The 17,042-nt window shown below is 37.2% G+C and overlaps 2 protein-coding genes and 2 pseudogenes across 3 annotated transcripts; 2 read left to right on the forward strand and 2 right to left on the reverse strand.

Annotated features, from left to right (window-relative positions):
• Window positions 1-2,014: 2,014 nt before the first annotated feature.
• LOC149388250 (uncharacterized) lies at window positions 2,015-4,232 on the forward strand. Its single transcript, XM_089622383.1, has 5 exons — window positions 2,015-2,051; window positions 2,132-2,372; window positions 2,457-2,749; window positions 2,911-3,692; window positions 3,816-4,232. The coding sequence occupies exons 1-5, from the start codon at window positions 2,015-2,017 to the stop codon at window positions 4,230-4,232; spliced, it is 1,770 nt and encodes a 589-aa protein (XP_089478509.1).
• A 741-nt stretch (window positions 4,233-4,973) lies between these two features.
• LOC149388251 (uncharacterized) lies at window positions 4,974-6,329 on the reverse strand. Its single transcript, XM_089622384.1, has 8 exons — window positions 6,236-6,329; window positions 6,119-6,181; window positions 5,947-6,039; window positions 5,831-5,887; window positions 5,707-5,763; window positions 5,596-5,640; window positions 5,281-5,535; window positions 4,974-5,213 (listed from the first exon to the last, which is right to left on the reverse strand). Exons 4-8 carry the CDS (start codon window positions 5,870-5,872, stop codon window positions 4,974-4,976), a joined length of 639 nt encoding a protein of 212 aa, XP_089478510.1. The 5' UTR covers window positions 5,873-5,887; window positions 5,947-6,039; window positions 6,119-6,181; window positions 6,236-6,329.
• Window positions 6,330-7,919: 1,590 nt separating this feature from the next.
• Window positions 7,920-11,975, reverse strand: LOC149388252 (protein CHROMATIN REMODELING 35-like; annotated as a pseudogene). Its single transcript, XR_016300640.1, has 4 exons — window positions 11,796-11,975; window positions 10,872-11,492; window positions 8,987-10,064; window positions 7,920-7,973 (listed from the first exon to the last, which is right to left on the reverse strand). The product of XR_016300640.1 is annotated as a protein CHROMATIN REMODELING 35-like (transcript).
• A 127-nt stretch (window positions 11,976-12,102) lies between these two features.
• LOC149388253 (protein CHROMATIN REMODELING 35 pseudogene) lies at window positions 12,103-12,960 on the forward strand (annotated as a pseudogene).
• Window positions 12,961-17,042: the final 4,082 nt, after the last annotated feature.

Consider the following 17,042-nt stretch of genomic DNA (forward strand, 5'->3'; position numbering starts at 1 on the left):
TCAATCATGTCAACTACCATACATGGCATTTTCTGTATTCTTAAGCCATAAAATTGTTATCTGTATAGACGATATTCATATATTAAATATATACACTTAATGTTTTCTATTTCCTTGTCGTCTGAGGTCCACTCCTCCATCGGTTTGGTTGCCGAGAGAATCTGCAAACATGGGAAAGAAATTTAAAAAACTTAAAAGGTGAAGTTTACTCAATTGTTATTATCAGAAATGAAATCAACAAATGTTGATTCTTGCTGTTTATTTCATGTATTTGGTTGTCAGATATGTGAGCTAAACACAGGTGCTAAATGTTGTTTTCATAAATCATGTTATTCCTTATCAGAGTTGAGATTAATTTGGTCTAACGTGCTAAATTAGGCGAAATTTTGGTCTATGCGGTTTTTTTTCTCTCTTCTGTCGTTGGCTATGATTTTGGTACTGCTTTCTTTTATTTTTGATGAATGATAGTAGTTAATGAGTTAGGTTATCAAAAACTAACTTGATGAATGATGAGATGCTAACACTTGAATTAGTGTATACGTACTTGAAGTCTATATGTTCAACACTTAAAGTTTATGATCACCCTGCTAATTTAGAATATGTGTTATTGTTAACACTTTCTTCATTTGATCTGAATGCTATTAAGTGAGTTTGACGTTTTTTTTCAGGTTGCGGTCGCTTATATATATACACGCAATTCGCATATCATTCTAGAGTTTTCGTTTATCCACAAAGTACTGGAGTTTTCCTATTTCGTCGCTTAATGGCAGTTTTGTATATATATATATTTTTTTTATGTTTAAAGGGTGATCGCATATCATTCTAGAGTTTTCGTTTATCCACAAAGTTATGGAGTTTTCCTATTTCGTCGCTTAGTGGCAGTTTTGTAATTGTTTTTATGTTTAAAAGGTGTTATAAGATTGAGCAGTTCTGTAATATTTGAGTTCTGTAATATTTTAGTGGTGTCATCTGCTTTGTATAATTTAGTGGCACGTATGCAATTTCGAAAACTTAACGGCACTGTAGAAAAAACAGTAAAGTGTGCCTGTGTAAACAGTGATTTCAGGATTCTCCTTTATATATATATATATATAATAATATGTTTAGTCAACTCACAGCCAAATGAACCCTTTTTATATTTTTTTACAAGACTATGAGCAATCACTGCGATGGTCCTTGCCTTTTTGGTAATTTTTAATGGGGTTTATAGTAGTTTTTTTTTATTCTTTCATTTAGGTTTAGCTCGAAAAATGCGAGTAAAATGACAATCAAAGGGAATACAAGAGATAAAAGATCAAAATTTTAAGCTATGCGACGAAAAATCATGGAAGTTAAGAGAGCGAGAGTAGAGGAGAGTGCGAGGGAAAATGAGAATTTGAAGCTTCGTTTGGAACAGAAAATGCGAGAAAAATTGAAAATAAGAGAGAAGATAAAAAAGAAGAAACAATATAACTAGCTGAATAGTATAACCAAGTTAAATTACATTAGATTAACAAAAAATTGGCCAGATAAGCCTGTCCAACGTGGGCTATTGTGTTTTAGCCATGGTTTGGTTAATTGTTTGTAAATGGCCATTGCGCCCACGTGGCAAGACATAACTGTTTTTGTGTTACTGTTTTGCCCTTATTTATTATTTCAACAGCAATGGCGGAAGTTTTTTAAATTTTAAAAATGAAACTGAATTGTGCAGCAGTTATTATTTCCCGAAATTAAGTTGCTTATTATTTTAAATTTGGTTAACTGAATCGTGTAGCAGTTATTCCTCCCCGAAATATTTGGATTTGGGTTGAGAAAATCTTGCGAGAAGTTATTGAGTATAGCTAATATTCTGGTGGATGTGGATTTCCTGCGCGAAGTACATGTTTAGCATTTACAGACTTTATTTGGTTTTTAAAGAGCGAAAATATCGCAGTCATGTGACCGCTCATTTATTTTTAAATTTTTAGAAAACAAAGTTGCCTTTAACAGACAAACGACGCCAGTTTATTTCTTTTTTCAATATTCGAGGATAAGCATGGAGGGGGGATCTTCATCTTCGTTTCTGCAGTCTGGTAAACATTTATCATGAAGCTAATTTTTTTTTTTTGCGTTTACTGTAGTGTTTATGCTGTATTTATTTGTCTTGTTTCAGTTAATTTATTCGAGCAACAATGCCATCAATCTATGACAGAGTTGTTGGCTAGTCGTAGTGAAGAATTGACTTCTCCAGAGATAGTATTGTACGATGATCCTGATTTGAAGAATTTTCCAATGAATTTTGAAATCGATGTTAATAATGTATTTAGAAGCAAAGAAGTTCTTCAGACGGCTATTGGAATGATCGCTATTCGCAAAAATTTTGAATTCAAGGTGTTTAGATCAAGTAAAACTCGGTATTGTATTGGATGTGCGAAAGATACGTGTTCTTGGAAGTTGAATGCGTCGTTTTGCAAGAATTCTGGATTGTGGGTTATCAGGTTATTTGTTAAAGAACATACGTGCTATGGTCAGTCTATTATTCACAAGAATAAACATGCTTCTGCTGTACTTATTAGCAAGTGTGTTAAAGATGATTTTAGGGGTCCATTGGCAAATCAGATTACGCCATCTGGTGTTGCAGAAATAATGAGGTCGAGATTTAATGTGGAGGTTACATATTATAGAGCATGGAAGGGTCGTAAAGAGTCTTTGAGGGATCTTCGCGGTGATTTTGAAGAGTCATACAGTCATTTACCTCTTGTTGGTGGAATGATCAGGGAGAAAAACCCAGGTAGATACTCTGTAAGCTCTTGTTAATTAATTTCAAATGTTTATTACTTATCAGTAATTGTTAATGTACCTGTCATTTACAGTTCATTAACTTCGAGTAATTATCATATGCATTAGTTACTTATTATATACTGTTATTAATGAATCAAATTGGTATTTCAGGGTCATATACTGTTACTGATACTGAATATGATGGTACTTTTAAGTCATTTTTCCTTGCATTTGGCGCCTCGATTCATGGGTTTCAATATTGTCGTCCTGTAATATCGGTGGATGGCACTTTTTTGAAAGGAAAATCTTATGGTACTTTGCTATTAGCAACGGCTCAAGATGGTGACAATCATTTATTTCCGTTAGCTTTTAGTATAGTGGATTCTGAAAATGACATATCTTGGCTTTGGTTTATGAATCACCTTCGAGTTGTGTATGGTGTTAGAAAAGATATGGTGTTTGTATCGGATAGGCACAAGTCAATTCAGAAGGCTGTTAACACGGTGTTTCCGGAAGCCAATTTTGCTATATGCATGCAGCATCTTTGGGGTAATGTGAAGGCAAAGTATAGGAAAACTTATATCCAGCCTCTTTTTTATAGATGTGCTAAAGCTTATACTGTTAGAGAGTTTGAATATTGGCTCAATATTCTCTCTAACAACAAAATAAAAATAAAAAAATATCTTCTCAAAGCCAATCCTCAGTTGTGGGCTCGGAGTAAATTCCCCGGAAGAAGGTTTAATGTCATGACCACAAACATATCCGAGTGTTTGAATGCTGTTCTAAGAGAAGCTAGAGGTTGGCCGGTTGCTTGTCTTGTCTTGAGTTATAGAAGTTTAATACAGAATTGGATTAACAAGAAGAGGGAGTTAATTCCAAAGATGCAGTCAGGTCTGACTAGTGAAGGTTTCAGGATGCTATATGAATCGCTTGAAGCTGCCAGATCAATGAATGTAAGTATGCACACAATCTGTTTATGTAAATTAAATGTTTATTAACAAGCCATTTACAGTCCTTTATTTAGTATATTCTTGAGTCACAATTAATTAACAACCCATTTACACTACATATTACAGGTTAATGCCATTAACGACAATGAGTTTGAAGTTGTTGACGGGGCTATACGGCGTGTTGTAAATGTTTATCTGAAGACCTGCACATGTTGTTATTGGCAACTTGAAGATTTTCCGTGCTCTCATGCGTGTGCTTCCTTATATCGTAAAAATTTACGACCCATTGATTTTGTTCCAAGTTACTATACCCAAGAATATTTTGCAGCGACGTATGAGAAAGATGTGTTTCCAATTTCTCATGAAGGTGATTGGGAGATTCCTGTTGATGCTCCAATTATCAAGCCTCCTATACAAAAACGTCAAGCTGGGCGTCCGAAAGAGAAGAGGTATCGCTCGAAGCATGAAAGAGTTCATCCATTTAAGCATCGTTGCGGCAAATGTGGGCAGATTGGTCATAACAAAAGGGGTTGCCATATTTAGTGTATGTATTTGTATTATCTTTGGATTATGTGTATATTTGAATGTTGTGCAAGTAAATACACTAGCTAGAAATTAGGGTGTGTAGGTTTTTTTTTTACATTTCAGTCTGTAATTGATGTTTAGTTCTTTTTAATCATGGAATTGTTATATTCAGACCACGAGTACTTGGGTCAGCAACATATTATAATGGCTGTAAATTGTTATCAATTAACGTTATGACTTTGTAAATCGTAAACAATATATCTTGTCCATATAACTGTTAAATTAAATTTTTTTTCAAATTCGATGTTATGCTTGGTAAACTTTCAGTTTATAATACTTACATCCTATTTACTTTACAGTTCTTTGTTGATACGTGAGATGATGAATATATGATAAATTGGTTAAACATAACACTAAAGTTGTCATTAACCATAAGCTTCAATATGCTTATCAATTAACTTACTGACATTCTTAATTCGTAAATATTTATTAAGTCATTATAACTGTGAAATTAGAACTACTTTTAATGTCATTGTTATGGCTTGTTAAGCGCCTATTACAATATAACATCCTATTTACTTAACAGTTCTACGTTGAAACGTGATATGACAGGAGTATATGGTAACTTGGTGTAAACATTAACAAAAAATGCAATCTTTAACCATAAGCTGTTTCAAGTTGATTACAGTGCTGAAGCACACAAAATACATCTCAAAATACTCTTAGTGCATTTGCTATGATATTTAAACAGTTAATAAACTATACTCCTAGGTCAAATGATGGTTGACTAGGGGGATCATCATTGGTATCTTCCGCGATGGGATCACTGTTGTCTTCAACTGATTTCTCGTCTGCGTTCCTCTTCTTTTTGGTCTCAATGATGTATGGAGATGTTGTAAAGACTGATTTCCTACATGTTCTTTTTGGTCTTGTAGGTATTTGTTGTTGTAGTTGGACTTTTGGTGAAGTCTTTTTGGATTGAGGTTGAGCAATGGATTCCTGTGAAATTTCGGAAATTTAGCAATTGCATTTCATCAAAAAAGTACAATTATTGTTACTTATATACCTTAGACTGCTTAGGCACAAATTTTGGCTGATTGGGGAATGATTGGCTAGGCATTTCGCTCTTTACTGCAGGTCTGATTACTGGTTGGCCGTTTTTTCTCAAGCGTTTGTAGACGCGACCAGGGACAGCGTTAGGCTGAGGATCCTTCTCTTGAACAACCTGTGAATGCTGTTCAAATTCGCAGTTGTTAGGTAAGCTACTCAACACATCATTAACGGTAAATACCCAATCAGCTTGCAGCTTCTGCATGTCGTCCTGTGATAAGTTAATGTTAGTTTACATGTTATCCCTTGTTTATTACATTTCAACACTTACTGGACTGTAATGAGCTGCTCTATCTCCAAGTAGCGGTGAAATATCCTGCGAAGAATAAATGTGAGATACGGGATGTTTTCCATATTGTTAATTCAATTTATTGGAATGTACCATGGAAATTGAATCTGAGCTAGTTGTTTCCACGTTTCCTGACTTTCTTCTTAGCATCTGCATATAAACCACACATTCTATTAGTTTCCGGTGTTAATGAACTTTGCAGTTAATTACATTTTACCATGTTTGTTTGGGTTACTTGGGTATGTGGCCTTGCTGCCATATGTTCTACCTGAACCTGTAAATGGATGTTTATGTAACATTGTAATGTAATATATAATTCTATTATATGTATACCTCTTTTTTTTTTGGGACTTGCACAGGGGTTGTCTCTTTAACTTGGTGTGTTATATCTTCAGGTGTTGTTATATCAGGGATTGGTGATCTTTCCTATTAATCATGTGGTCAAATAATTAACAAATATACAAGATATATATTTTATAAGAACTTTGAGCCTGCAAATGCTTACATGTGTGTTTTCATTAGATTGATGGTGTCCCGTTTGGTCAGCTGGTGTTGAACCTGTTGATACCTGTAAATGGATTGTTAGGTGATAATCTATTTCCAGCCTATTAACATACATTACCTTTCTCTGTTGCTCAGGATTATCTGTTGCTTTGTTATTGTCCTTCTGGATGTACGCCTGGAATACCTCCAGCAGTGTGTCGTATTTGTTATGAGCCTCGTCCACTCGTTGCTTTAGGATTTCAATTGATTGGAGAGCATCATCTAATTTAAGTTGCAGGTCATCTGGTGAATGGCTTGGCATTTCAGATTGATAGTGTGTTGAACTGCTTGCAATGCCTTTGCCTTTGTCAACTGGATTAGGTTGTGTTTCTGGACAGACAGCTTCTACGCGCTCTTCATAGCCTTCTGATATTTCTTCCTCTGTAGCGTCTAGTGGCAGAATACGAACCTAGAACAATAAACAGTTATTTACGATATCAATTCCTATTTACACTTTTATACAAGTAGTTATTTACCTGGTCATTGTTGATTATATTCTTCTGGAGTTCCTCATATTCTGGGCTGAAGTTAAAATTCCATTTTAGTATTCGTGGTATGCATAACCCGTTTGTTTTCGATGTGTATCCATAGAATTCGAAATCTGGGATGACTTCATACGCCCATGCTATTAACGGATGTAAGAACCCATCGATATTGAAACCAGTTCTTTCCGCAGCATAATTCTTAGATCTCTTTAAGGATCTGCACAAAGCGTTGTAGCTAAGTGTTCCCCACGGATATGTTTTGAACAAGTCAGAGTTGATGGCCATTTTTAAATGGTCATCTGGAATTTTTGCTTGTCGATCACGAGGCAGTATCATGGTTTCCAAGATTGCCAAATTGACAAGTGCCACCTTTTCCTCGTCGCTGCCACCAAATTTGCTTTGTAGTATTCCAAGCAGGTAAGGTGCTCGTTGGGTTCCTGCCACTTTGAAATATTCATCTTTTAGAGGATTGTCTGACTGAAGCTGATTGTGAATACGTGGTACTTTATCACAATTTAGTCCTGTAAATTGGTTACATTAAATATGTTAATAACTGTATTACAAATTATATTTATTTTGATACAAATTAATAGGATTGAAATAGAAGCAAACCTGAAATTATTTCGAAGTCGTAGACATTGAATACCAATTTATTTCCTCCTATGTTAAAATGTAGCTCGTCATCTTTCCCAGATTCCACCTGACTTAGCACAAGTAAATGGGCTAGTTTCTTTGGGTACACATCTCCTTTAAGATGTTGAAAATGAGAAAATGGCCCTTGATTGAATAAATCTCGTTGATGCTCAGTGTTGAGTACCGACATCAAGTTGTTAATGACATTGAAGGACGAGTGGACTATTATACGTTGTTTTAAGTCCCAATTTTTTCGTTTAATGATATGTTCTCCAATCTACAAAGCAATTAAATTCGTTAGTGTTATATTTTAATCTTATTAATATCAAGTGCATAACTATTATTATTCCAGACTATTAGCAGATACTGGTAATGGATTCAGATATTCACCTGCATTAACATTTCTTATTACATATGTTGTTATCTATTTCCCAACAATATATTTACACATATTTACAAAACTATGTTCTAAATTAACAACATATTTACAGATAATCATTAACTAACATCTCTTGTTAATTAATTAGTTCAACTGTACATAGGCGCAGCGTTAAAGACAAACAGCAATGTAAAGCACCACAGTTAGAACGTACCTTTGGTTCCTTTAATTTACGACGTGAGGACTTCATTTCTTTTTCAACTTTCTCAGCCGCGTTTGGCTTCGTCTTTGCTGGAGATTTTTTCGTCATTTTCGTAAATCTGTTCATCAAACATGATTAACCATCAAAACCTTTACCTGTAAATTTGTATGTAGAATTTAAACTGTCTACTTTGCCCAATTTTACATTTCAGATTTTTCAAACTAATTCCTAAAATAATTAAAATATAAAGATATATTCTATATGTCGGGATTTTATTAATCAGATAACATGCAAGCTTTATACTAATACACTATTTTGATTTAGATTCACACCGTTAAATTATTTAACTTTTTATGTTATCATAGTTCTGGGATCTTAGTTCATTTCATTAATCGGTCATTGGAGTCCGATAACAGTTAGGGTTTGGTTCGAAATAGCAAAAATTTAAAGAATAGGTTGGATATTACCTTACTCGCCGTCGATTCGATGATTCGAACGTCTCTAATGTAAATCTTTAGTTTCGGTGAGGAAGAAGGTTCGGCTTTGTTGATTCAGAGGTCTCGTATCTTTGGGTTTTAATTTGGGGATTTCTTGTTACTGTTTTCGTTTGTACTGACCGAAGATATCGTGTATATTTGGTATTAATTGTAAGCGTAATGATGGTCTCGATAACCGCAGAAGTTATCACACTCAATATAGCGGCAATTTATTAATTCGGAGGACGTATGCGCGGGAACGGTTTACAGGGTATTTTGGTACTTTATTAAGTGTTAATTAATTGGGTTGGCCATTAACCCAAAATTAACAGAAGGTTGGCCAAATCCACTATTGTATAATTGTAGAAGGCTATTTAACTATATAACCCTTAGATTAAAGCAATTCTCTACAGAAAACAGATTCTAAATTAAAACACTAATACTTTCTTTCAGGCCAAGAATTAATTTGTATATCTACAGCTTCCTTTCAAAATACGTGGAAGCTGCAGATTTCCAAAAAAACCAAAATACTTATATATACCTAAACCTCCAGATAGATTAAGGGTCTTGCAGTCTCTACCTGAAAAAAAAAAAAAAAAAAATTATTAGACCTGAAAGTCATTATTTTCTCTCGTGTAAAAACAAAAAGAAGTACTAACCTTCTGTACAAGACCTTGATATCTTTCTGAAGCCTGGGATTCCCTTCCAAGAACTCGTCGCCACAATCTCGGACATCGACTTTTTCGATCTCAAAATCTCTGTAACCACAGTGCTCTCTCCACTCGAACCAGGTCTTCGAAATCATCTCTTTTCTGGTGCAAGTCTCGTAATCTCCGACCTCCGGCGAGTCGGCCGCCACGAGGCGGTAAGCCACGACTCGCTTCGTCTGGCCGGGCCGGAAAGCCGGCCCGATCGCCTGCCGAGTCACCGACGGGTTCAGATGAATGTCCGTGATCACGATCCTAGAAGCCCCGACCAACGAGATTCCCTCGCCGCAGGCCTTCATCGACCCGAAGAACACTCTCGAGTGCTCCGACCCGTTGAATCGCTCCACCGATATCTCTCTCTCCTCGGATTTCGACTTCCCTGAGACAACGAAAATCTCGCGGCCGAGAGACCAGCCTTTTTCTTTCACCGCGAGTCTCTCCAGAAACTTCAGCTGGCTCAAGTACTGCCCGAAAACCAGAAGCTTCTCTTTCTTCGCCTCGCAGAGGTTCAGGAAATTTCGCCTTCACTCCTTCGTCCAGATCGGAAGCTTCTAGAATCTTGTCGATCTCATCCTCCGTGACTACCTCGCCGTCGTGGAGCGATCGGAGGCTCGGGTGGAGATATATGGCGCTCCGGACAAGCTTTGCCTTGAAAGTCGCTGTCGCCGGAAACGATTTCGTGACCTTCTCGGCCTCGTTTCTCTGCTTCGGGCTAGGGTTTAGGAGGACTGCGAAGTCGACCAGGCCGGGGAGGTCGCCGGAGAAGTCGCCTTTGTAGTAGTGGAGGACGTCTCTGGTCAACTCTCTCAGGTCATTTATGACGGAGACTTTTCGCCGGAAATCGCCGTCCCGGTTCAGCTCGTTCTCCACCGCCTCGTGGAAGTTTCCGGACATGGCTGCTTTGCTCTTGAGACGCGCCACGATGGCTCTCGAAGTTTCCGACTTCAGGAAATTCAGCCGCACGAGGTCAAGGACGTTGAACACCTCTTTGACGTGGTTCTGGTACAAAGTCCCTGACAGGACTACCTATAAGGAGATAAACTTTCATGAATACTAATTTTCATTTACTTTTGAAATGGAATTTTTGAAGAAAATATTGGACGTCTTTTTTTTTTGTTTTTTTGTTCTTGGAGAGTTAAAATAATATCTAAATAAAAATTACACCAGCTATTAGAGAATAGACACAGAAAAGCAGAATTTCACGCGAAAACAGGACAAAAAACCAGATCAAACACAGATAACAGGGATAACTTGCAGATAAAGTTATGATGAATGGCATTGGCGTCAACAACAAACACACGAGTTTATCCTTGGTTCAGATCATAATCCAAGTCAGATCATATAAAATCAGATCACTGAAACTAAATCTTTCAAACTGTGCTTCCTGGTATCACCCTCTCAAACTCTCAGTGTGTTTCCCATATGATCAAGACTCGTTTTGACTCTCAATACACAAGTGAATTAATGAAACAAAATCTAACCCGAGGTGTGTTTGTATAGCCCATCACACTCGGTCACAATCCTAACTGTTTCAGCTAAACTCAATGAGGCACTGATGCTCCGTTGAATTTCGCAGATGAAAATACGCAGGTCATGAAATACATAATTACGCCGGCTGTTAGATAATAAACGCAGACAAACAGAACAAAAAAACCAGATCAAACGCAATTAACAGAGACAACTTCCACAGAAAAGTTATGATGAATGGCATTGGCACCAAGAACAAAAACACAAGTTTATCCTTGGTCCAGATCATAACCCAAGAATTAAAGCTCGGTCGAATTTCGGCAAATCGATAAACCACAAACAAATAATCGTAAGAATTAATCTGACCTTCCTTGGCGTTCGAACCATGGAGAGAGCTCGGAAGATATCCGTGCCGTCGTTCCTGGGCGTGTGTCCCTCGTCGAGAACGAGAACCGACGGAACGCTCAGCAGTATCTCCCGGCACGACTTCGAGGCGGGCGAGTCGTCGGGATCGCAGACGATGCATGAGAACTGCTGGTAGCTGAGGAAGAGAACGCTCCGGCTCTGCTCCCACAGCTCCAGAACCTCGAGCTGTTGGGCTCGGCTCTCTTTCTTGGCGGTGTCGTAGAGAGGGACGTCCTCGACCTGCCATATCCCAAACTCCTTCTTCCACGTCGACACGATCCCCTTCGGGAGCACCACCAGAGGCCTCGCCTCGGGTTGCTTGGCGAGGAAGCTTTGTATGAAGCAGATTATCGTGAACGTCTTTCCGGACCCGGGCGCGTGGGCTAGGATACAACCCCCGGGGTCTCGGCCCAGTAAGTTTCTCGCGAGGAATTCGAAGCCCTCTCTCTGGTGGGGCTTCATGTTCTTCGAGTGCCACGGATGGGCGTGTATCTCGTCCGGGGCTGTGTCGTCTCGGTCGATTCTGATCGAGTCTGTCTCGGTAGAGTTTCGCGATTGGATGTACGTTCGAGAACTCTTTTTCTGCAGTTAAGAATAAATAGCGAAGACAATAAAAAGACTAAAAAACTAAGACTTGTTTAATCCTTCTTTCATCTGCTAAAACTAAGTTTACTTTTTGGTACTTGGAGTTGACCGAAAAATACAAAAAGAAGAACTTTTTTTTAGGAAAATTCTGAAGAAAAAAAAGTAAGCCAGGTCTGTACTTGTTTGGCTGTAGATACTAGATAGTGCTCTCCGTAGTTATGACCATTGAAATCACCGTTCTCATAAGTGATTAATTCAAAATTTCAGTGAAGAAATAAACTTCATCCGCAGTTTATTTACCTTGTAATATTGGAATTCGAAAATCGTCTCGATTCTTCGGCCGATAAGTCCACAAACACGGCAAACATGGCCGAGATCATCCTTTAGAATATAAGAATGCTCACAAGCTTCTTTTTTCACACTCACTTCTTTCTTGGGTGACGGATCAAGACTTGCATTCTGAAGAAGAAATAATAACATAAATTAATTTGATGTACAAAGTATCAAGTTTGAAAATTGCAAAAGAAAAATAAAAAATAGCCAAATTTCGCATACGAATTTTAGACAGTTAGCACCAAGCTAATTGAAATTTGTAAAAAATAACCTCCTAAACCCTAGCCCGAAGCAGAGAAACGAGGCCGAGAAGGTCACGAAATCGTTTCCGGCGACAGCGACTTTCAAGGCAAAGCTTGTCCGGAGCGCCATATATCTCCACCCGAGCCTCCGATCGCTCCACGACGGCGAGGTAGTCACGGAGGACGAGATCGACGAGATTCTAGAAGCTTCCGATCTGGACGAAGGAGTGAAGGCGAAATTTCCTGAACCTCTGCGAGGCGAAGAAAGAGAAGCTTCTGGTTTTCGGGCAGTACTTGAGCCAGCTGAAGTTTCTGGAGAGACTCGCGGTGAAAGAAAAAGGCTGGTCTCTCGGCCGCGAGATTTTCGTTGTCTCAGGGAAGTCGAAATCCGAGGAGAGAGAGATATCGGTGGAGCGATTCAACGGGTCGGAGCACTCGAGAGTGTTCTTCGGGTCGATGAAGGCCTGCGGCGAGGGAATCTCGTTGGTCGGGGCTTCTAGGATCGTGATCACGGACGTTCATCTGAACCCGTCGGTGACTCGGCAGGCGATCGGGCGGGCTTTCCGGCCCGGCCAGACGAAGCGAGTCGTGGCTTACCGCCTCGTGGCGGCCGACTCGCCGGAGGTCGGAGATTACGAGACTTGCACCAGAAAAGAGATGATTTCGAAGACCTGGTTCGAGTGGAGAGAGCACTGTGGTTACAGAGATTTTGAGATCGAAAAAGTCGATGTCCGAGATTGTGGCGACGAGTTCTTGGAAGGGAATCCCAGGCTTCAGAAAGATATCAAGGTCTTGTACAGAAGGTTAGTACTTCTTTTTGTTTTTACACGAGAGAAAATAATGACTTTCAGGTCTAATAATTTTTTTTTTTTTTTTTTTTTTTCAGGTAGAGACTGCAAGACCCTTAATCTATCTGGAGGTTTAGGTATATATAAGTATTTTGGTTTTTTTGGAAATCTGCAGCTTCCACGTATTTTGAAAGGAAGCTGTAGATATACAAATTAATTCTTGGCCTGAAAGAAAGTATTAGTGTTTTAATTTAGAATCTGTTTTCTGTAGAGAATTGCTTTAATCTAATGTAATTTAACTTGGTTATACTATTCAGCTAGTTATATTGTTTCTTCTTTTTTATCTTCTCTCTTATTTTCAATTTTTCTCGCATTTTCTGTTCCAAACGAAGCTTCAAATTCTCATTTTCCCTCGCACTCTCCTCTACTCTCGCTCTCTTAACTTCCATGATTTTTCGTCGCATAGCTTAAAATTTTGATCTTTTATCTCTTGTATTCCCTTTGATTGTCATTTTACTCGCATTTTTCGAGCTAAACCTAAATGAAAGAATAAAAAAAAACTACTATAAACCCCATTAAAAATTACCAAAAAGGCAAGGACCATCGCAGTGATTGCTCATAGTCTTGTAAAAAAATATAAAAAGGGTTCATTTGGCTGTGAGTTGACTAAACATATTATTATATATATATATATATAAAGGAGAATCCTGAAATCACTGTTTACACAGGCACACTTTACTGTTTTTTCTACAGTGCCGTTAAGTTTTCGAAATTGCATACGTGCCACTAAATTATACAAAGCAGATGACACCACTAAAATATTACAGAACTCAAATATTACAGAACTGCTCAATCTTATAACACCTTTTAAACATAAAAACAATTACAAAACTGCCACTAAGCGACGAAATAGGAAAACTCCATAACTTTGTGGATAAACGAAAACTCTAGAATGATATGCGATCACCCTTTAAACATAAAAAAAATATATATATATACAAAACTGCCATTAAGCGACGAAATAGGAAAACTCCAGTACTTTGTGGATAAACGAAAACTCTAGAATGATATGCGAATTGCGTGTATATATATAAGCGACCGCAACCTGAAAAAAAACGTCAAACTCACTTAATAGCATTCAGATCAAATGAAGAAAGTGTTAACAATAACACATATTCTAAATTAGCAGGGTGATCATAAACTTTAAGTGTTGAACATATAGACTTCAAGTACGTATACACTAATTCAAGTGTTAGCATCTCATCATTCATCAAGTTAGTTTTTGATAACCTAACTCATTAACTACTATCATTCATCAAAAATAAAAGAAAGCAGTACCAAAATCATAGCCAACGACAGAAGAGAGAAAAAAAACCGCATAGACCAAAATTTCGCCTAATTTAGCACGTTAGACCAAATTAATCTCAACTCTGATAAGGAATAACATGATTTATGAAAACAACATTTAGCACCTGTGTTTAGCTCACATATCTGACAACCAAATACATGAAATAAACAGCAAGAATCAACATTTGTTGATTTCATTTCTGATAATAACAATTGAGTAAACTTCACCTTTTAAGTTTTTTAAATTTCTTTCCCATGTTTGCAGATTCTCTCGGCAACCAAACCGATGGAGGAGTGGACCTCAGACGACAAGGAAATAGAAAACATTAAGTGTATATATTTAATATATGAATATCGTCTATACAGATAACAATTTTATGGCTTAAGAATACAGAAAATGCCATGTATGGTAGTTGACATGATTGACAAAATAAAAAAAATAAAAAAAAAAGGTCATGACGCATGCCACATCCAGTCTGAACATTGAAGGTACTAAGCGACGTTATTATGGGATTCAATTCGCAAGACAATCCCAGAAAGAAACTTTTTTCAACGGACTCTACTGTGATAGATATGAGCTGGAAAGCTTCTCAAATCAAAATCATCTCTAACTTCTCATTTAAAGCCGTAGATTATACTAATCCAACGGTTAAAAATAAAAATTGTAAAATGGCTAGGATTGTCGTTTTATTCAAACACCTATGTCGTTTATTTTATCTTTGGTGTGAGCTCAGGTTTTATGCCTGGCCACATATCTTATTTGAACTCTTTTGTTTATAAATAATTATTGTGAATGTGTCATTAACAAAATAGTTAATATAATTAATAATAACTCCTTAAACATATAAAATTCGAAAATAAATAATATAAAAAAAGTAATCATTGGTCAATTTTTTATAATAAAATAAAATCTGTAAATACTATTAATAATTAATGTATTTTTTTGTATAAGATCAGCTTTGAAACTTTCATGCAATAATATAAATACAATAAACAAGGTAAATATAGACAAGGCAAGTTAATATAGAAGATGAAATAATAGAATTTAAAAATTTAATTATAAATAGAGTGATATGTCAATTACAAAATTATAATTTGTGATTTTCAATTTAAGAATGTATTCAAGTATTTGTTTATTTCTATATAAAATAATAGCGTATAAAATATTAAATTAAAAATATAATATTTTGAAATACGGTAAATACATATTCTTTATTTGTTTTCTCTATGGTCAGTATGAAAACAAATCATACAAAAATACTATATTTATTTTTTAATAGAATGGGCATAATTTCATAATTTATTATTTTTCAAGTATGTGTAATTTGATCGTATTAAGTACACAAATTTTCATTGTCACTCTTTATTATTTTTGTGTTTCTTCTTTATTTTAAAAAATAAATTATTTAAAAGAAATGCATACATGTGTTATCAATTTTTTAATACTTATAATAATAATATTATAAATTAATTCAATAATTTAATATTATAATACATCAAGCAAGCTCCGCAGCAACGCGCGGGTATTTTACTTGTACTTATATAAAAAAGAATAGGGTTTAGTACCTAAGTCCAAGATAATATAACAACCTTTAGATGTTTGAGCCTAAGACCTTTTCAACATACATAATATGTGTGACACCAATTCTTAGGATGACTTTTCAAGAGATCCTCATATCAGTACCACTATCTCCAAAAGCACGGTGTGTATTGGTGTTGATATGTAATCTGTTCCGATCCCATAATAATAATAATTAGTAATGGAATATAGGGGTTTGATTTGTACTGAGAATATGTTAAAATCTTATCTTTCTTTGATGCCTAGGATTCACTTTCAAAGTTAAAAAAAAGTGTTGGGTCAGATTTTCGCAAGGTAGAAGCAAATTCACGCGTCAAGCTCCGAGTCACACTCGTAAAAAGTATTTCAAAAGAGACTCTTAAAGAATATTTTCAATCTAGATTTCTTGAAAAATCTTCAAGACAAAGCTACAAAAGTGACCACCCGGTCGGCCAAAGAAAATGACCACCCGGTCGGCCAAAGAATATGATCACCCGGATGGCCAAAGAAAATGACCACCCGACCATCTTCACTTGGCCAAAACCACTCGGTCGTCTTCACTCGGCCAAAACTACCCGGTCGTCTTCACTCGGTCAAGACCACCCGATCGTCTTCACCCGGTCATCTTCACTCGGCCAAAGACCACCCGGTCGTCTTCACTCGACCAAGACCACCCGGTCGTCTTCACTCGGTCAAGACCACCCGATCGTCTTCACCCGGTCGTCTTCACTCGGTCAAGACCACCCGGTCGTCTTCACTCGGCGAAGACCACCCGGTCGTCTTCACTCGGCGAAGACCACCCGGTCGTCTTCACTCGGCGAAGACCACCCGGTCGTCTTCACTCGGCCAAGACCATCCGGCCATCCATACCAAACCAAGTACTTCTCATCAAACCCCCTGGCTCCTATAAATACCTCACTCATTCACAACATAAGGTAAGTTTCTCTCAACTTGTCAAAACTCTACAAAAATCACACCACAACTTTCTCTCTCTAGAAAACATAGAGACAAGTACAAATCGTTTACCAAAAACACAATACAACACGACTAATGTAGAGCATCGGAGAACGCGCCGAGGGAAAACCCTCCGCGTCCCTCTAGATTCACGTTTTCTTATGGTTAGGTGAAAGTGCAAGGATTCGAACACCCGACGAAGAACACGAAGAACGTGGAAGATTCGAAGCCCCGGAGACTCGAAGATCCCAATACCCGGACACTAGAAGATCTGAAGAACACGATGAACACGAAGAACACGAACACGTGAGAAACACGAAGAACA

This window comes from Urtica dioica, chromosome 8 (assembly GCF_054948205.1).
Source record: "Urtica dioica subsp. dioica isolate 48M chromosome 8, U.dioica_male_clone48M_v1_H2, whole genome shotgun sequence".
In the NCBI taxonomy this organism is placed as follows: Eukaryota; Viridiplantae; Streptophyta; class Magnoliopsida; order Rosales; family Urticaceae; genus Urtica; species Urtica dioica.